General features: G+C 42.6%; 1 protein-coding gene across 1 annotated transcript in view; it reads right to left on the bottom strand.

Moving 5' to 3' along the window:
- plcb3 (phospholipase C, beta 3 (phosphatidylinositol-specific)) overlaps positions 1–22,284 on the bottom strand; it is a 54,794-nt gene that overhangs the window by 14,545 nt on the left and 17,965 nt on the right. The window contains exons 3-7 of the mRNA XM_085760213.1: positions 5,401–5,469; positions 3,185–3,322; positions 2,696–2,775; positions 2,547–2,600; positions 2,200–2,272 (exon numbers count right to left, since the gene is read on the bottom strand). Coding sequence (XP_085616339.1) covers positions 2,200–2,272; positions 2,547–2,600; positions 2,696–2,775; positions 3,185–3,322; positions 5,401–5,469 — 414 coding nt within the window. The remainder of the gene's footprint in view (positions 1–2,199; positions 2,273–2,546; positions 2,601–2,695; positions 2,776–3,184; positions 3,323–5,400; positions 5,470–22,284) is intronic.

A 22,284-nucleotide genomic window follows, 5' to 3' on the forward strand; every position in this document is an offset into this window, starting at 1 on the left:
CTCCTGGTGGCTCCTGTCACCACTGGCTGTCTTCATCTAAGTGACCAGCAGGGGGCGCAGGAGGGGAACGACACATGGGGAAATGCTGACGGTGCAGTTTGCACAATCTGGTCTCTGATTCTAAAAGAAATGTCTTGTGACTCCAAACTGATTTTTAGGAAAGACTGTACGCACTGATCAAAACACAAGAAACCTTGTTGTACCTACCAAACCACAGGCCTGTGGTACCTTACACTGCAGACATGAGCAGTGAGGTGAATGAGGACAATGCAGAAATTGAACAGAAAACAACTGGACTCAGGTTTGAAAGAGTGAATGTAGCTACAGTATAAACCACAGTGGGAAGTCACAACTCTTGGTTAAAACTAATTAAATTCAGCCTGCAAGAGTTTCAGCTTGAACCATGGCTGAAACTTACTAACTTTTCCTGATGGCCAAAGCATGTGACCTGTGTTGACGGTTAATCAAACCTGGAGAAAAGTATTTGCGAGGCCAGATAGCAGGGGAGATAAGTTTGTCTTAAATCCTACTGCCCTATCAGATGAGCCCATCTGTTGTTCCAGTTGAACAGATTTTAAGGTCTTTCTTACATCACCACCGTTACTTTGTTTTATCTTAAATCTAGCTTATACTAATTGTTTCAATTGTTTTTAAGTTACTTATTTCAACTCTTTTCTTGTGGCTTCTTGTTTCCATTACTTCTCACTACTTTAGCAACTCATGCATAACTTTAATCTAAACATAATGACTTCTCTGCTTGTTTTCTCAATGGCTTTTTCTTGCAATGCATTCTCAGTAGGTGCGTTTCCATTACCCCTTGAAATGCGCAAAACCTAAATATCGAAATTAAAAACTGGTAATGGAAACACCTACATTTCGAAAAAACTCTCAAATATCGCAAAAAAGTTTTTGCGCTCTCATGAGGTGGTTTTTGAGACGTATCGATACAAACGTGTATCGCAAAAGTGTAATGGAAACACTTTTTTCGCTTTTCTACACGTCACCGGCGTCACCGGAGTTGTGTGTGTCCACGCTGTGTAGGTTTATGTAACTTGAGGGGACAAATGAACCACATGTTTATTGTCATGCATTGCTGACCTGGGCATCGTTTCTCATTAAATTAGAAAAACCTTTCCTATCATTCTCCTTTTCCGTGCATGGTTGAAGGAGATTGGCTCGCATCCACGTTCCCACTCCCTCCTGCGCCGACATGTCACCTTAAGTCACATAAACCAGTACGGGTGTGTGGACACACACAACCATCAGCGCCTCATCACCGCTGGTGTTTAAAAAGCCGTTCTTTCTGCAGTAAAGCGCACATCCGCCGTGTTGGTAAACAAATAGTCCCTCTACATCAACGGAGGCAACCGTGCTTGAGCAGCTTGGGTTGGAGGTGGTGTGAGTGCGGGCCAGCGGGGGACAGAGGAGGGGGCATTAGAGCTTCAGCACGGAACAACTGGCCCGTGTGAGTGCGTCCTTATTTGTGGCCGCTGCAGCGCCACACGGGCTTTGCCTTTCAGTAATCAAGCGCTGTTTTTGTCTTTGTTAAAAACAATAACAGCAACAGCTGTAGGCAGCTGAGATCGCTGTGCCGTCACCATAGAAACGCAAGACGCATCACGGCTCATTCGCAAAATACCTTTCAATGGAAACACCCGCAAATAGCAATTGCACTTTTTCGAAGTTTCAGAAATATCGCTTTTATTTTGCGAAAATCTGTAATGGAAACGCAGCTAGTGTCACAGAGAAGCGTTGAAGGACTGGATTATGGAAAACACCCTTTTACTTTCTTGAAGATGAGGATATTGATGCCACATTCATGTCTGTACAGTGATGATGAAACTGCAGGCAGTCAGCTTAGCGCAGCACAGAGTTAGCCTCAGTCAGTCCAAAGATAACCAGCGCCTCTGACGAGTACAAAAGTGTGAAATAAAAAACTTGTGCCTCTCGTTGTCTGTTAATTAAAACATAAATTAGCACATTTAAGGTTTCTGTCCTGCAGGAGAGAACAATGTTTTTTTTCCGTAGCTTTCTTGCAGAGGCATGTGAGGAATGCTTTGTAACACCCTTGGAGTGAGAGACTCTGAGTTGAGTTTGACCTGTTGTTGTCACGAATGAGCCAACACAACACACACACACACACATACAGTACACATATCTTGAGTAGCTCTGTGGTCAGTGATTGTTTTTGATGATTACCCTGTTATTGACGAGACCGCACTGCTCCAGGGCCGTCTCCACTCTCTTCTTATCTGAAAACATCTTGAGAATACTGAAAGACAGAGAGATAACAAGAAGAGTTCAAGAGAGCGCCGTCGTGCTGAGGTTATCGTCCTCATCATGAAAAATCAGGTCAGAGGAGTCTGAGCGGATGAGGTTTACATGAGTGAGTACTAAGTGTCCGGCAGCGAGCAGAGATAAACTAGAGGTAATTTGTAGAGAAAGTGGAAGAGAGACAGAGAAGAGGAAAAGAAAGAAGAAGTGAAGGGAGCTGGTGTTTATGATTGTGCATAGAGTTTAAAAAGCGGTCGGTCTGTGTTTCTCACTTCTTCACTGGAATCTTCCCGTCCTGGTTCACCTGCAGCTTTAACCTCGTGTATCTGAAACAGACCGAGAGACAGAGAGAGAGTTTATAAAAATACTGATCCTGAATCTACAGCTGCCTAGTGTCAAGATAAGACACACAGCGTCTTACGCTTTCTGGAGGAAGGTGTTCCGTGATGCATTCTGGGAAAGTATGTTTGTGGCCAAAGTGAACAGCTCATCTGTCCAAGTCTGGAAACACACACACACACACACACACACACACACACACACACACACACACACACACACACAGACAGGAACAAGAAGATAAAACAGGCTTGTTTGACTGTTCGTCCCATCTCAAAACTAAGTGAAACAGTTTCTATATACAGTATACAACACACACACACACACTCAAAGGAAATAATCCCTCTTTACAACTCCTAAACATGCACGCCTCTGTGTCAACATCGTAAATGAAGTAATCAGCATATGGCCTGAGGAAAGAGAGTCAACTAAAGGAGGGGGGCGGAGGCAGAGAGGACATGAAAGGAAGGAAGGAAGGAAGGACGGATGGAGGAAAAGAAGGAAGGGAAAAGGGAAGAAATATTATAAAATTTATTTGAGCAGGCTATAGGACAGTGGTTTCCATGGTTACCTTGGCTGTGTCTTCCTGCATGGCCTGGAAGTTGAGGAAGGAGATGTTGACCAGGTCGTTGCCATGGACGACAGTTACCATCTTCCCTTCTACACTGTCGCCCTTTCCGAAGCCCAGCACGTCCCGCAGCTTGGGATCCTTACACACACACACACACACACACACACACACACACACACTGGTGTTCTTATGCACTCTTTGGGACACGTTATTACATTGAATTTAAAAATGACAAACACAACACATTGACCTTAACCTGGTTTGACTGGTGCATACACATCCAACATCCTTCATCCTACATCCGATCTTCGCCCATCTCTCTGTCTCCTGAGAACAGTAAATGTGATGCATGTGGTGTAGCACTCTGATCTAATTAACCAAACGACTCTCTCCTCCCTTTTAGACGACTCTCCCTCTCTGCCACCAACTCACTTGAACACTCAATGGCTCCCTATCAATTATGCATTCTCTCCATCACACCCTCTCTATCAGGTCTCTCTTTCATTTCAATTACATAAATTAACATGGACGACTGCCAGAGCAGTGTACAAAATGTACAGAGTCATTAAACAGCAGGCGAGAGTTTAAAGGATCTGTTTACCCAAAATAACAAGAAAAAGACATCGTCAGCAGACACCTGCCGCTCTGTCAGTGAAGATAAAACACAGAGCCACCTATGAACAATATTGTTGAAACTACTTTTCATGTAAGAAATAAGAAACAGTCCCTGTAAGACTGTTTTCCAGAGTGACTTAAAGGGATAATTCAACATTTTGGCAAACTGGCCCATTGCCATAATCCCTATAGTTTTGGGAGTAGGTTTGTTACCTTTAATTGTCGGTGCAAGCTATTTTTAGAACGGCGGAGCAGAGCCGTGAGCTGCTCAGAGCTACGCTACGGAGGCTCATGGGATTTCTTGGTTTCCCTCATCAAACTCATCAAATACGCAATCCAACAACTCCAAAACGCTCTGGTGGACAAGTTGTGACCTGCACATTCACCACGCTATGAGATAATAACGGAAGACAGTTGTTTTCGAGATAAATTCATGCAAAACAGCTGATGCGCGTTCCTATCAGCAGCACCACGTCACGTAACGTTCCGTTATTATCTCATAGCAAAATGTTGAACTATCTCTTAAAGGTCAGCAAGTCAACAGTGATGACACATTATATTACAAAGGCTGATATGGTGAACTTGTTAACCAACAGTTGCTAATTTACACAGCCAGCAAATAAAAATCAACATGAGAAATTCACTCTGCCAGTCTGATGGATTTATTCCAGTATTCATTCTGATCTGTACCAGCTGCTGAGGGAAACATCTGGATCATAAGCTACTAAATGTTTCACTATCTTCACTAGCTCGTCGCCAGTGTCTGTCTGCTGCACATTAAGTGCTGGGCTGGTAGCATGCAGTCAGTTTATGAGAGCTTTTCTGTTCAGCTGCGGCTTTAAACAATGAGAGCGGTGGAGGTGCACAACCATCACACTGAGCTGAAGAACGCCGTAGAGCCCACATAACTTTTCATGATCCATCGTCAATACACAGAAGCTTTAACATTTTAACATGACTCAGCAGTCTTAAAGTCACATTTCAACACCGCATAACAGCCATAAAATTCACTTTTCACACAACACCCCTGAATGACAGGCAGTCTGTGATACATAATAAAAGGCTTCTATTCGTTTAATGCTGATGAAAGAAAAACTAAATCGTAATGATTATTATTCTAGTTAGAGATCGATGGAATGTGATTAAAGCGATAATGTGAGAGCACTTTGTTATTTCTTTCACCCAGTGAATCAGAACACCTCCATTATGTCAACACATCCCTGTTTGAACAGTTCAGCATAATACAAAGCTTTATATCAGTGTCCCCGTCGGCCACTTCTACACTCTTACACAAGGGCTTCTTCACCAACAGTCACTGGTTATATCACTTCCTGTCTGACAGTCCATCTGTCAGCAGCCTCATTAGCACTTTGTCACCTTTGTACCATCAGCTGAGAGAGGAAACACACACACATAGGGAACACACACACATCTTTTGGTGACAGTCACACTTGAGCATCACATTGCCGGTCAGAGGACAAAGTTATCAACAGCAGGAGGTGACAGCTTCTTTTTTTCTCTCTCTCACACACACACACACACACACACACACACACACACACACACACACACACACACACACACACACATACATTACTAACCTTTGGTTGTTTGGCGTACTTTCCTGTTCTGGTGTCCCTGATGTTGCTGATGTCCAGAGTCTCCACCTCCTAAAACACAGATGTCAACAGATGTCATCACTTGTTGAGGAGAAGAGAAGATCAGTTTCAGCTTCAGTAATTGCTAAATAATAAAGATATTATTCCATGATATTCATGTCACTGCTTACAGCACAGGAAAGAGGAAAGAGGAGTGAGAGTTATGCCTGGGGGAGTGTGGGTCATTTCCTTTGTAAAAAAAAACAAAAAAAAACCTATGTACAAACAGTAGGTTCAAGGGATAGTTCAACATTTTGGCAAATTGGCCCATTGTCATAATCCCTGTAGTTTTAGGAGTAGGGTTGTTACCTTTTTTTTTTTTCTTTTCTTTTTTTTAAGTATATTTTTTGGCTTTCCATGCCTTTATTTGATAGGACAGTTGAGAGAGACAGGAAATGGGAAGGCAGAGAAGGGGGGGAATGACACGCAGGACAGGGCCGCTCGACACTGGATTCGAACCGGGGCCGCAGGCAGTGTGGACTACAGACTCAACACATGGGGCGGGTGCTCTACCAACTGAGCTAAACACCACCCCGGTTCGTTACCTTTAATTGTCAGTGCAAGCTGTTTTTAGAATGGCGGAGCAGAGCCGTGAGCTGCTCAGAGCTACGCTACGGAGGCTCATGGAATTTCTTGGTTTCCCTCATCAAACTCATCAAATACACAATCCAACAACTCCAAAATGCTCTAGTGGACAAGTTGTGACCTGCTCATTCACCACGCTATGAGATAATAACAGAACGTTACGAGATGGAGTTGTTTTCGCGGCAAATTCATGCAAAACAGCTGATGCACGTTCCTGTCGAGGGCAGTTTTCTGGCAAGCAGTCTCTGCAAAATGTTGAACCATCCCTTTAAAAGACAATGCAGTTGTTAGGGATGAAACAAAACTAAAAATGTCCTGCACCAGCCTAATGTGTACAGGAAGTCATTAAGTGAGATATTCAACACACGATCATTATTTAATACCTGCTAAACAGGTTAGCATCATCACCATGCACAGGGTTAGGGTTATTCACCTGTTGATGATGGTTTTTTGTACAGTACAGATGACATTTAATGCTAATGCTTGGATTTTCACTTATCAAGTGAGCAGTATGCAGGTTTGCTACTGCTAGCATTAAAATGTAGCTGAGAGCAACACTGTGCTGGCATCGGCCTCACGGAGCTGCTACATTTACATGAAAAATGAACAGATCTTATGAGGTGAGAGCACTGTGGTGTGACACGCTGGTTTTATGGTGATTATTCTCTGCTGTTTTTTGTGTGAGAAGCAGAACACACTGGCAAAATCTGTTTTAAGATGAACGAGCAAAAGAAGAAAACCTTGAATAAAAACTTGTCTGTGTTGAAATTAATTCCTTGGGCTAAAAGCTTATGCTCCGTCTAGCCTCTCTCCTCCCTCCATTAAATCCTCTTTTATTTATCTTTTATCGGACTTCTCTGCTTCTCTAGACATAAAACACAACCACTGACACATGAACTCTATGTGTGTGTGTTTGTGTGTGTGAGACAGTTGAAAACAGACAGAAATAGCTGATATTTAAAGAGAAGAACTCTCTTGAGCACGCACACACACACTTAGACATATCTGTGGAGCTAATCTGGATGGCTGATGCTGCAACAAAAATACACGACTGCATGTCCACACATGCAAACAACCCCAAACTCACACACGCACACACACACCTGAAGGACAGTGCTGTAAAGATGAAGACAGCGACAGGAGGTGGAGAGTGCAGTCATAAACCCAGCCATAAACACAGAGGAGGGTGCACTGTAAATATTTGTTTAGCCCTGCACTCATTCCCTGAGCTGTCGTACTGCATCCATATCACTCATCTTCCACTTTCTCTCATCCTCATCCTCCTCTCCATCTTTGGGTGGCTTTGCTCTACAATTTGATGCATTTGTAGGCCAAATTTTATATTTTGTAACTTAAATATATATTTTTCATGCATCACAAGATGTTTCATTAATGAAAACAACATTAAATGTTTGTGTCATTCTTCCTGTTTTTCTTTATCAAAGTCTGTTTGTACATTTGTCAAACATGTTTTATCATGTCCTACCCATACTTCCTTTCCAAACAACAACAAATGCAAACTCATAAAGTCACTGTCCTTGGCTTAAGCGCTGAAATTCACATCTTCCTCATTCCTTCTTTCATTATTTCACTCTGGTTGTGATGTCATCCCCCAGCAGGCACTCTGCTCCCCTGGGGATTGGCTGCGAGTAACAAAGGTCAGAAGAATTGGACCAATAGGATTAAACTCTGTCTCAAACTTTGTACTTTGATTGGCCTACGGAGAGTTACTTACTTCCTGGGGGAATAAACTGCTTCTGGGTCTGAAGGACACACACTCACACACAGACAGACACACACACACGCAGACGCACACACGCACCTCCTCTCCCACAGGCCGTGGTTTCATTCTGCTATTGCCATAGTGACTCCTTGGAGACCACAGTAATGAGACTACAACTTTGACTGCCGTCTGTGTGTGTGTGTGTGTGTGTGTGTGTGTGTGTGTGTGTGTGTTTGACAGTTAACATTTTCTCACAGACTAATGTTCAATGCACCCACTAACGCACACAGATGCAGCAATAAGCACACAGGCATATCCTCGACATGCAGGTCCCGACTTGTGAAACATCCTGACCTGTTGAGCAAGATAGGGTGTGTGTGTCTATGTGTGTGTCTATGTGTGTGTGTGTGTGTGTGTGTGTGTGTGTGTACATGTGTGTGGGAAAAGCCTTGTAAGTCGGCGCACATTAGATAGTGACACAGAAGTGTGAGCAATTCCTCATGAGCAAATCTTCACCCAAGACAAGAACAAATGTGTCAGCGTGTGATGTGTGTTTTTTCACATAGCCATGTATTGGAGCGCACAGTTTGTGTGTGCGCACGAGTGTGTCCATGTGAAGGTCGGTCATCACCGAGAGCACATTCCTAACATATTCCGGCCTTCTGCTCAGTTAGCGTGTGTGTATCTGTGTGTTTCAGTGTGTAATATTTAGCTAGTCATGGCAGCTGCAGCGCTCCATTCATCTCTCGGTGCAAAGCTTCATTTATCACTGCAGACTCCACTGCAGGTTCATTACGGCTACAAATGAGTCTGGGTGAGAGGGCTCCGGTAGTCATGTTGTGAAAAAGTGCTGTAATTTATTTCTAATTTACTGTTTGTGTGGAGCGAAGAACTATCCCTCAGCCTGCCTCATGGACTTCTGCCTCAGTTATTGCTTTCTCCTACACTTCCCAGAATGCACTCCCACATCTCTTCTGGAAACCGATGTGAACTTGCTGCACTCGGCCGTGGATTACAGACGCAGGTAGCTGATGGGAGTTTTTTTCCAGCTGAGAAAAGCTGCGTTGCACCCTTTGTTCAAACAGGCCCAGAACAAGCTGACTCTCCCCTCTTTGATATAGGAACCATTACTGCTGATGTTTTACATTACTGAATCATTATCACCATCCACATCAACCACAGTGCCAGTCATCTGGTCCGCTGCTGCCAAAAAATAATGATAAAATTGTGACCTTTTTATGCAACTGCTCAGCTATTAAATGAGAAATCAAGAATGAATCTTTAAGCCTGCAGCTTTTAAGCCACCACGGACGAGAAGTGAGAAAGAGCTCAGAAGAATAACATTTTGAGCATCACAGCTGTGTAAACACTGCATCCAGATGAAGATCATGTGATATCATCAAAAACTCCACCACAAGAATCTAATGTACTATGAGACTGTTTTTGCAACAGCTGTGTCAAAGACCAAAACTCTCCTTTGAGTTTTAGCGACATAAATCTATTTCCAATCAGTCACTCTTGATTATAGACTGCAGAGATTAACTGTTTAATTTTTTAGACAGGAAATAAACAGATGTCAGGCTGCTCCTTTAGGATGAACTCAACTCCTGTCCGTTTACAACTTTGAAATTATATCAAATGAATGAAATCTTCTGACCATGTATGTTTTTTTAAATTAAATGAAAAAAGGCACACTTTATAATAAGTAGACACTATTAAGCATTAGTTAAGCATTAATAAATACTGAATTCTTCATTTATTTTAATTGTGTTTATAAACTACATACTAATGAGTATTCATGCTTTATAAATGAAGAATTACGTATTTATTAATGCGTAACTAATGCTTAATAGTGTGTACTTATTATAAAGTGTGCCTTTTTTCATTTAATTTTAAAAAAAACATACATGGTCAGAAGATTTCATTCATTAGATATAATTTAAAAGTTTGAAACGGACAGGAGTTGAGTTAATCCTAAAGGAGCAGCCTGACATCTGTTTATTTCCTGTCTCACTGAGAGTTTGATGGATCCATAATGTCTGTACAGTAAATATGAAGCTGCCCATTAGCAGACTGGACATAATACAGTAATAAAAGTCACTCTAAGAATTCCAGTAGAACTCCACTAAAGTATCTTGTTTGTTTAATCCTACAAAAACCAAAGAGATTTCCTTCCTGCAAGAGGTCACTGCGTAAAAGCCAAGAAATAGTCCCACAAATACCCTCCTTACAAAAGTGTATTTCTTTACACTTTGGTTTTTTATCTTGATCAAATAAACTCCATATGTAACGTGTTATATAATGAGTTTTACACCATAGAGGTGCAGGTGTAGGTGGATTTTCACAAGGCCAGGCTGTTTCCCGTCATGACACTGAGCTAACTGGCCCTCGACTGGAGCCTCTTATTAATCTGACATTAATCCTCTCATGTTACTCTCGTACTGCATGAAAGTGAATACGCATAATTCACAAAACGTTGGACTGTTGCTTTGAATAACAACTTGTTACACATATCCTCCAGAGTGTCTAACCTGTTGTTGTTCTACAGTCTAGGTTTATGCCCAGGTGTTTTTTATTCAGTTATTGTTATTAGTCTATATTTAGGTGCTAATCGCAAGTACGGTAAATGTTACTGTACTTTGATTTGGCTTTCTCTCACTCACTCTTTTCCTTCCTTCATTTCTTTGATTGACTTTCCACTTCCCCTCCACCCCCTGCCCCTACCACTCTATTCCATTCATTTTCCCAAGATTAGAAAAATATGAAAGGGCAACTAAACAATCAAGAGAGCACCACTCCTTTCCTGTGACGCGCCTGTCTGTGTGTGTGTGTGTGTGTGTGTGTGTGTGTGTGTGTGTGTGTGTGTGTGTGTGTGTGTGTGTGTGTGTGTGTGTGTGTGTGTGTGTGTTTGAAAGATGACCACAGCTAAATATGTCTTGAATGACCAATCACGGCTCCTATCAAATGGCACATGATGACGGTATACAGAAAACTGATCCTTGGAACACACACACACGGTGCCAGGACCGTGTCGTCTCCACCCTCTACCACTTGGCTGTGACCCAACCCCAGCCAATCAGAGGAGAGGAGAGGAGAGGAGAGGAGAGGAGAGGAGAGGAGAGGAGAGGAGAGGAGAGGAGAGAAGAGAAGAGAAGAGAGGAGAGGAGAGGAGAGGAGAGGAGAGGAGAGGAGAGGAGAGGAGAGGAGAGGAGAGGAGAGGAGAGGAGAGGAGAGGAGCAGAGGAGAGGAGGGTGGGGAGAGGAGAGGAGAGGGGAGAGGAGAGGGTAGAGGAGAGGAGAGGAGAGGAGAGGAGAGGAGAGGAGAGGAGAGGAGAGGAGAGGAGAGGAGAGGAGAGGAGAGGAGAGGAGAGGAGAGGAGAGGAGGGGGGGGGAGAGGAGAGGAGAGGAGGAGAGGGGAGAGGAGAGGGTAGAGGAGAGGAGAGGAGAGGAGAGGAGAGGAGAGGAGAGGAGAGGAGAGGAGAGGAGAGGAGAGGAGAGGAGAGGGAGGGAGGGAGGAGAGGAGAGGAGAGGAGAGGAGAGGAGAGGAGAGGAGAGGAGAGGAGAGAGAGGAGAGGAGAGGAGAGGAGAGGAGAGGAGAGGAGCAGAGGAGAGGAGCAGAGGAGAGGAGGGTGGGGAGAGGAGAGGAGAGGAGAGGAGAGGAGAGGAGAGGAGAGGAGAGGAGAGGAGAGGAGAGGAGAGGAGAGGAGAGGAGAGGAGAGGAGGACTTTAAAGGACAGAAACATCGTAGAACTAGAACAAAGAGAACTTCAAACTGTTTTATGGCTGTGATGGGAGAGTTGGCAAGGTGTTTAGAGAAGCAGAGAGGGATGGAGACACTTAATACCCCTGTGAAGCAGGGGTTTCAGCTCTATAACTCTGTCTCTGTCACCTCATAATATTTCCTCTGTGTATATCAATAGGATGTCACTCTCCCTCTCTGCTCCTCCTCCTCTATCGCTCCTTCCTTTATCTGTTTATCTCTGCCTCTCATGCCATTTGTCCTTCTCCTTCACTCAGCCCCATATTTCTGTGGACTAGGGAGAGGGAGAAAATGAGGAGGGAGTAAACACGAGAGCAAATGCATTAATGTTCACATTTTAGCCACTTATCTGACGAAGTGACTCAGAGTGATGTGTAATCAGTGAAATATTAGAGTCTGTTAAGGAAGAAGAAGACGTGCAAATAAGATGGAAGACAGAGAGAGAGAGATAAATAATAAAACATGAAAGACTAATGTCATCCAAATATAGGGGGATGAAAGATATCACCGTTTATGAGAAGAAGGGCAAAAACAAGTCAAACATCATATCAATAAAATGAGTGCACACACACACATACCAAATGTCTGAGACACAAATAAATACCGTCTGAACTGGGCCAAACACACACAAAATAGTTGCTGGGATCATAAATCATTCACAAAACACAAACACACAGAGATCAGTGGGGGTGAGGTAACTACACAAACCTGAGTGCACAGCTGCCTGAAGCCCACAAACACACACACAAACACGAAACATGAAAAGTAGTCGGACAAAGCAACAAGAAAGTCCGGCTGCGTGCGTGTGTGTGTGTGTGCTGATTGGTCAGACTCAAAGCAGGATGTGACGCTAAGAGAAAGTCCCGAAATAAGCGGCATTTTAAAAACCCAATATTACTAAAAACACGAGATGGCCGGAAAAAAGAGAGAATAAGTCAGTAAAGATAAGAGTAGCAGTAGGCCTAGTAAAAAAAAGTGTGACAAATACGCGATCACGGGATTACGTGACAATCGAGACGGCAATCCCATCTTTTTTTATTTATTTACTTTAGAAAGCATCTATAGGCCTACTGCTTGAAAAAAAAAAAACACACACACACACACACACAACAACCTCGCGATGATCAAAACTGTCGCACGTCGCCATAAGAGACCGGTTGGTTCCTGTCTGCAGTGGAGACACGGCCACTGAGAAGGCCAAGTGAGAGGACAGTTCCTGTAGAAGTTCCTACCCCCTCCTTTTACCAGGAACTCCTGCAGTGGAAACGCGCCTTATTATGGATTATTACAGATTATGGCAATGGGCCAATTTGCCAAAATGTTGAACTATCCCTTTAAATATGCTTATTGCAGAGCTAATCACAGAGATAAGAAACAGTCAGTGCCACCAGTGCCACTTAAAACTACAACCTGTTGATTTATACTTTGTTGCTTCATTTTTGTGCAAATTCAGAAAAAAGAAATAAGAAGTCATGTCCTTGTGTGTTGAAGCAGAAAACATTTTTCCACTGCATGACCGCGCTCCTCTCTCTGCTCGCCTTTTTTTTTTTCATTTTTAATCCGACAACATGTTTGTTTTAAGGTTCCAAGTGAGCATAGGGATTAACCAGAGGTGACATGAAGACACAGCAGGCTACTGGTGGTCGGAGAGAATCCGCTCTTCATTAAACAAAACAGCACGTTCTCTCCTCCAACAGCCCAGCAGCGACTGTACCGAACTGTCACATCTCTGTTAGTTAATGTTCTAATAGTCTCAGGATGGCAACCCACAAAACCAAGATGTGGTCTGGTGATGAGGTGCAGACGATACTCTGTTTGGTTTGGCTACACATGCAGTTAGCTTAGTGACTGCACTGTTATTAGATCTGACAGAAATGATCATAAAAACTATCAAATAAAGCCAAAAATGCCATAAACCTGAATTATATGATATGAGGTTGGGTGGATTGGCACACCACTGACACACACACACACACACACACACACACACACACACACACACACACACACACACACACACTGTTGTGGCTTCATTAGCAAAGTGGAGATAAAAATCAGGACAGTGCAGTGTAGACACACCCACACAAACACTCATTTTGGAGGAAGCATCTGCTGAAACAATGGATTCGATACCATGAAGAGTCTCAGTTCATCATACAGAGAAGAAGTGAATTTCTATGCTGCGTGTGAGCATGTGTGTGTGTATGTATATATATGTGTGTGTGTGGTACAGAGAATGAGGCTGCTGTGCCATGTGCACTGACAGATAATGTCAACAGAAGTCAGAACATGTGACCACGCCAGTGTAAAGAAACCAAAAGGAGTTTGGAGAAAGAGGGAGGAAGCCGTCACATTATCGACTGACACACTCAACTTCCCCTGCAAGCCACTCGCTGGGTGTGTGCACAAGAATGACCTCCTGCATGTGTGTGTGTGTGTGTGTGTGTGTTATGTAAACGCTCGTTCCAAGTTATTTCTTTCTAGATGTTTGACTTGAGCCAGGGAGATAATCTCTAGTAGATCTCTACTTATACCTGCCAACAGTCATTCTAACAATTCAAGATGGCTTATTTATACACACACACATGCTGTAAAGTACCATGAGAAATGTAAGGAGCTGAGACATTTTGGATACCCTAAGGCCTGTCTATAGGAATAAACCTGAAGCCCAACAGTTACAGCTACTTGTCACACAATCAATCAGCAGTTTGGATCATCAAATACGAGAAAGGTAATTCTAGTTTCATCTAGTTTGTGGCCCTGATCCAGGCTATTCCAAATGAAAGCCACAAGCCCAAACACATCAGTAATAATAATAGTAATAATAATGATAATGGTTAACATTTATTTAGCGCTTCTCTATAGCCTACCTGATACCCAGAACATCACTTGAACCTGGACCTTTGACCTCTTTACACTTTTTCCTTTCTCTATCCGTGCTGTGTCTGCATGCTAAGCTAAGCTAGCTTTCTCCAAGCTGTGTGCACCAGCTTCACATTCAACACACACACACAACAGTGGCAGTAACCCACTCATGAAGCCTCAGCAGGAAAGTGATTTTGCTTTTGATTTTGATTTTCAGTCAATCAGAAAAAAAGGACACAATCAATACAGCAAATTAAATAAAGCCCCTTTTAGCTCTGTGTTAAACCCTAAACAATCACTTCTTCTCATATTGACACAGTTCAAATCACATTCACACCTCAAATTAGTTTACGCGGTAACACTTTATAATAAGTACACATTAGTTAAGCATTAATAAATACTGAATTCTTCATTTATAACGTGTGAATTCTCATTAGTATGTAGTTTATACTGTTTAATACAGTTCCGTATGAGTAAAACATTTTTAACTGTGTTTATAAACTACATACTAATGTGTTATAAATGATGAATTCAGTATTCAATGCTTAACTAATGCTTAATAGTGTGTACTTATTGTAAAGTGTTACCAATTACTCAGTTACAGCAGGTGTGGTCACACCAGAGCTGTTTGTTAAAATCATGTCAAAGCTAACACCTGACACACAGTAGAAGTGTTTGCTTTGTGTGTGTGTGTGTGTGTGTGTGTGTGTGTGTGTGTGTGTGTGTGTGTGTGTGTGTGTGTGTGTGTGTGTGTGTGTGTGTGTGTGTGTGTGTGTGTGTGTGTGTGTGTGTCTTTCCTGCCCCTCAATCAGTCCAAAGTATGTGAAATCAATTCTACAGCATTAGAGGCTAAACTGGAGCTCTGTGGCGACTCAATTACATCCCCGGGGGCAAAGTGTCTAAAAGCACAGGTGCTATTGACATGACCTGCACACCTTAAGGGAGGGAGGGAGCGGGGGAGGGGCAGGAAGGAGGACAGAGAGGGAGAGAGCCAAATTCGGGGAAAAGGCGAAGAGGACTGGGAGGAGAGGGAGGAGAGGGAGGGAGAAGAGGGGGCGACAGAATTCCCCAGAACCCCCATCTCCCCCGTCTGAGCAACTTCCTGCCCACTTTCCCACGCCAAGAGAGAGAATGGGGGAGATTAGAAGTGTTGTTGCAAGAAATTAAGGAGCAATAACTCTGGATAGAAAGCACCATGTGAGAAAAGGCATCGATGAGAGGGGGAGAGGAGGAAGAGGATGGGAGGAGAGGGAGAGGTGGATGGAGAAAGAGAAGGAGACGGAGGCGGAAGAAGAGCAAGTGAAGATGGAGAGCAGAGAGGGAGGAAATGTCTTCCTTCAGTTTACATTAGAGGAACAACTTTTGCCTCCTCTCCCTGACGGCAACCAGCTGCCCCGAGATGGAGAGACACGGGGAAGGAAGAGGAGAAGACGAATTGGAGGTGGATTAGCAACGTAGAAACATGGCAAAAGTGTGAAGGAAGCGATAGTTTAAGTAAAACAGAGCGTGGGGGAGGATTATCCATGGTGCCAGGTGCATTTCAACTCATCCCACTGTGGCAGGTGAGGCCCGGTCCAAAGTCAAACGCCCTCCTTTTGTTTATTGGAAATGACATCTTGGCTGACAAATCATCAGCGCTGGCAGTGACACTGTGGATGATTATCACAGAAATGTTCTTAAACAAGGAAACAAGGTGCCATGAATAACATCTGGCCCCATTAGCACTGTTTGACAGCGCAGCAGAGACCCAGCTTTACATGGCGTTGGTTTTTAAAACCACATGAATCATCAAATCCCAGCGCGTTCTCACGTCCTGCCCCGATCCTCTCTCACCCAGATACAGTACTGTATGTGCTTCCCAGTGAAGGAAGTAGGAAATGGAAAATTGACTGACAGGAACAAATTGGAAACCCCCAAATCAGTGTAAGCATGTTGTGACTGCACTGTTCAACATCTACAACTAGAGAGCCAGTTAAAACAAAGCAAAGCACTGAACCCCAAACTCACAGTCTCTCTTCACACTGTATATGGAGCAAAGATGGAGGGAAGGGGAATTTTTAAAATGAAAAATCCTCATGTCACGGCCACATGGGGCTCAGAACAAATGATCTGAGCTGTCATCCCGTCACAGCGTCTGAAGTCAAGTCCACAAATACTGAAGGAACGGTGCACGCAGAATCTACAGATGGACAACAAATTAGAGGGGAATGAGAGGAAACATAATAAAAGTTTCTATTAGTCAGACGTGCTGTTTGATACATTTAACATCTCTGTTTACATCCAAGATGGTAACAGGCGATAAACTAGAAGAGGAGATGCCCTCACTCATAAGGCATGATGGGTCACTTATTGGCTGTGAGTATAGAGATGACATCAGCCTGGCCTTCACACACTGTACTGAGCAAGAATTTGCTCGGACATATTTGCGCTGCATGATGCAATCTTCCGCCACTCTTCTTTCCTTCTTTCTGGTGATTCGATGATGTTAATTCAAAAATATTCATCCTGCATACCCCAATTACATCTGCTAAATGGCTAATTATGGTTATAAATGTGAAAAGGAGTGGGTGGGGGAGAGTTCGGCCCGAGGACGGAGAGAAAGGACACACACAGGATTAGCAGGAGGGCACTGCGAGCATATGTTGTAACAGATGTGTGGAGCTGGGGATGTGCATGTGGAACTTGTGCAACTCACATCCAGCACTTAGCTTTTAGCATGTTAGCCTCAGTCTGATACATCCACCTCCAACATATATAATACAATATATACTAGTTACTAGTTTGATTGATCCTTACCTCACCTACTCTAACATTGTATGGGCTAGCACTTTCCCCACATATCTCCAGAAAATATTTTTACTGCAGAAACGTTTTTGTTAGAATGGCAACTTTTTCCAAACATTACGATGCCACCGCTCCACTTTTCTTGAAATGAAATGTATTTTATCTATTTTTGATATTAACATCTTTCAAATATGTACCTTTATTTTTAAGTCTAAACACATGCCTACAGCCTTACCAGACAGCCTCACAACATTTTTCATTTGTACTTCTCAGGTTCATCAATATTCCACTAGACAAATCAATAACCTATATATCTACCTTTGTATCATACAGCTCGTGGACAGTTTTCAATAAGATACTGTAGAGCCCAGTTAAGGAACAAAAATATGCATTTATTTACTAATTCTCTGTCTTTACCAAGATTCAAATCAGGACAAAAAAATCCTCTGATCACAAAACATTGTTGCATATGATAATGACCTTTTGTAAAACCTTGCAATCGTTTGTCCTATTATTATGTGTGTATATGTGTATGTGTATATATATATTTTTTTCTCTTTCTTTTCTTATTTATTTAAAAAAAAATCTCTTTTATTTCATTCTATTTTGTATTATTTTGTTAATAATGCTATTCAAGATATATTAATGTTTCTTTTGCTTTGTTATTGTGCAATTGCTTTTGCCTGTAGTACGTTTCTACCTCACCCGCACATGCCTTTTTTTCAATTTTTTTCAATTTTTTTTTTCAATTTTATTGTTGCTTTCATAATCGTGCAAATGAACATAAACATAAAGGGAGTGATAGTATTTAGCAGCTGATGAGCTCCAAGTCTACACTGATAGAGGGTCTAGGGGTCAGTGCACGTGTGCTTTGCTCCTCCTGGACGTGAGCTTCAGAGTTTGAGAGCTGAAATATGCACTGTTTAATTAAAGCTACCACTTGGAAGAAAACTCTCTTGCACTCCATAAATTAGCAGTGTGAGCAGAGAGCAGCTCTCCAAGGCGCTACATCAAACACTATCAGCCACGTTACACTAACACTCAGCCCCGGCCCGCATGTTCTGTTAGCGAGTCCTTCTGTCACTGCTTTTAAATATTTTTATAAAATCCAACCTCTGTGTAACCCGTTGGATTTATGCTCTCAGAACACCCATAATAACTCACGTAGATCACTTGGTAGATGCACTTTGGGGAGATAAAGTAAAATGTGATCATTTTAATAACAACTTTATCTCAGAGCAGAAACAGAGGATGGATTTAAAGAGTCAAGGACGACAGAGAGAGGAACAGTGAGTGGAAAGGAACAGTGGAAACAAAAAACAACAGTGAAGAGTAGTGTGTGGTGGGGTGTGTCACCCTTGTTTCACCGCCAAGCCATTGTGTGTACAGTATGAGTGTGTGTGTGTGTGTGCGCGAGTGTGTGTCTGTCAGCGACAGTTGGTTGTTATCGCCACTGACTCAGGCATTATGGGAAATTCTGGCCTTTTAGTACACACACACAGACAGTGTTAGTGAATCTCTGTGCATTACAGAAAGATGGAGAGAGGGAGATAACTGACAGAAAAAGGGGGAGGAGAAAATGGAGGAAGGAGTGAGAGAAAAAGGAAGGAGATGTAGAGGGTTAAAGAAAATATTCAGCTGACTGGTAGAGCAGGAAGAAAGTTGTTTAAGAAAAGTTCGGGAAATTGCATTCTTAAAAAAGGACAGAGAGACAAATGACACACAAGACAGAGAGGTAAAGAGATATTTAAAGGAAAACGTTAAACAAAGTGAGGCCTCAGACCAAGGTGACACGAAGCAGATGGAGATTAGTGAACAGAAAGAAGATGATTGAAGATAGGATGAGGATGAGGAGAGGTGAAAGGTGTATGTTCAGATTGATATACACGGGGGGGGGGAAAGAGAGAGCGACATAAACCAGATCCAAGGAGGTAAAGTTGTGAAACAAGTGAAAAAAGGTGAGAAGAGGTGAGCGAGGTGAAGCCAGGGAGGAATAAAATGAGGCTAATAGACCGGTGATGGATGGAACACGAGGAAAGGTAGAAACAGAAAAGAGACACAGGTGAACATCCAGGGAGGTGGTTTGAAAATCACCAACAAGCTCCTGCATTAGTACGGTACACATTCACTACACAGCAAAACCTGAAGGCAAACCTTTTATTACACCACAATTATTGATAATACTCAATTACCTCATCAATACAACACAGGTTTCTCTATAGAGTGTGTTTTTTAAAAGTTCCTGAACTCAAATCCACAGGGGTTGAGCTTTAATGCATGCGTGTGTCCGCCCTATATAAAATAAACTGTCAGTGCTGCGTCCTTCTCCCCTTGATACAGTGACTCGTACTTTCTATTCTCTTTTCTTAAGTTGAATATCGTTAGAGTGCGTTTGACATTTTTAGGTTGCAGACTTTTAGACGTCCTTGCACGTCTTTGCTGAGATACTTTAGCGAGCATGATCTAGTTCTGTTAAGTGACCACTGCGGCCCTGAATTTCGCAAAGCAAATACACCGTCATCCTTATATTAAAGAGAGGTGTCTTTAAATGAAACTCTGCATGGTTTGACATCTAAAGTAATAAGAGCAGAGCAGCAAAAATAAAAACTGCACTGGAGATCAAATATTTTGGGTACCTCTATTCAGAGAAATGGGTTCCATCCAGAATACCCTTGTCATCTGTGTGAAAGCGTATTAACTGCTCTCATTAATAATAGCTGGATATCTGTGTTGCCATGTCCTCTTTCTTTTCAGCTCTGGTTCAAAATCTCCTGGGGAGCCACAACGCTGAATTAAAGCTTCGCTCTGAGATCGCTGGATTCAAAATCCTGTCACTTTGACACGAGACCTCTGTGAAGCCACGTTTGTTAGGGAGCACATACGTTCACCTCACAGCGCTGCACGGGAGTTTCATTTGACCAAAAGGAGCTTTGCAGAGGAGCAGAGGGCACGTTTCCATGACTACTGTCCAGATTTAAACCTGCGTCACTGTAGAAACTTAATACATAGAAAAATTGAAGAAACAGACATCATGGCACTGGTCACACAATATGACTGGCAGGTGATCTCTGGGAAAGTACAGTTCGAAAACACCATAAGATATTCACAAAGAAGAAGTTAGACACTTTAAATCCTGCTGAGAAGATAAACGAACCATTATCAGTCACTAACAGTCTGTTTTTCATCTCTAAATACCCAGTAATTGGCCTTAGAGGTCTGGATGTTTTGGGGCATATTTCATTTTTTATGGCAGTGACCGACGGCGAGCTGCGTTCCTGCTACTGGAGTAAGAATAGTGGCCACAGTCCAGCACAGTCACGCCAACAGTAACAAAGATGAAAAGCAGTAAAGAAGTCATGAGAGAAAAGCCAAACATTGCGGCGCGCAAGGCAAATGAGGTGGCACCGAGGCAAGCGGAAGTTTCGTTGCCTTAGGAATTACTGTCAAGATAAAAATCTTTAAACAGTAGTATGAAAATAAATAATTCACATGGCTGTTTCTAAGTGACTAAACATATCAGAGCCAGTTTCATTGATATTTCTCCTAGATTCCTGTAAATACTCTCACATAGGTGTAGAAAAGGCCTCGGCGTCTGTCTCTCATTCCACAGCACATCACGCCACCGCCACATGTAAAGTGGCATCCAAGCAGCTTCTTTTTTCAAGTTGATTGTCTCTACTAGAAACACTAAAAATAGATCCATCATGTTGCCTTTGTGTCCTCCAGATAAGTCTGACTAAAAGATGACCGGCCGGTCTACACTTCCTTTTAGCAATGTTGTGAAGAAGTTCATTTAGCAAGTACAGTACATTATGCATCCTAGACAAGTCTTCCAAGACCAAGCTCCTATGAATGCAAAGAGAGTCTTAAGGGATAGTTCAACATTTTGGCAAATTGACCCATTGCCATAAACCCTATAGTTTTGGGAGTAGGTTCATTACCTTTCGGTGCAAGCTATTTTTAGAACAACGGAGCAGAGCCGTGAGCTGCTCAGAGCTACGCTACGGAGGCTAATGGGATTTCTTGGTTTCCCTCATCCAACTCATCAAATACACAATCCAACAACTCCAAAACACTCTCGTGGACAAGTTGTGACCTGCACATTCACCACGCTATGAGATAATAACGGTACGTTAGGAGACAGAGTTGTTTTAGAGGTAAATTCATGCAAAACCGCTGATGTGTGTTCCTGTCAAGGGCAGTTTTCCAGCAAGCAGTCTCTGCATTTGCCTTGAAAACAACTCTGTCTGGTAACGTTCTGTTATTATCTCATAGCGTGGTGAATGTGCAGGTCACAACTTGTCCACCAGAGCGTTTCGGAGTTGTTGGATTTATGGCAATGGGCCAATTTGCCAAAATGTTGAACTATCCCTTTAAGTGCACTTTGACCTTAACCTTTGAAATCTAATAAAACTAATCAAAACAAAACAAAACAAAACAAGGTAGTGATACACTTCTACTAAACACACACAAACACAAGATTTCAATACAGCAACTTCTTTTACTGTTCATATAACAGTGTGGTGATGAGACACTGTCAGTGTGCCCCTGCACCAGAGCCAGTTTAGATCTGATGGTTAATTAAAGAAAGTTGATGCACTGAAGTCTATCTGCACCTGCTCCTCCTTCCTGCCACGGCCTTTTACAGGCCTTCTTATTTAGGACTCTTTAAGAGGTCTGCCTCCTCTCTTATAATATCTCTGCTCACTCTTATTCAATATGTAATGATTCAAAAGAGTAAGAGGCATGTTATGACCCATCAATAAACTGAAGTTATTAGAGAAAAGTAGTGACCACAAGACACAACTTCATAAGAAATAGTAAGAGGGGACGTTTTGGATTCAACAACACTAATGGAAAAATCATGGATAAACATGAGGCTGTTTGCAGACTTTGTAAAAAAGCAGTTGTCAAACAGTTGTGTAAGCTTGTCACACAGTGAGTACTCAGAGGGAGTGAACAGAACAACAAGAGCAGGGATACATGGACTCTGTGTGAACTTATTATAGAGAATTACAATTTGAATATGGTTGAAATGGAAATTCAAAATAGAGAAGATGCTGGTAGAGTGTGGCCAAGGTTGGGCCAAGCTACAGTCAGGCTGTCTCTGA

This window comes from Trachurus japonicus, chromosome 18 (genome assembly GCF_045865225.1).
Source record: "Trachurus japonicus isolate A0001 chromosome 18, Traja_1.0".
In the NCBI taxonomy this organism is placed as follows: domain Eukaryota; kingdom Metazoa; phylum Chordata; class Actinopteri; order Carangiformes; family Carangidae; genus Trachurus; species Trachurus japonicus.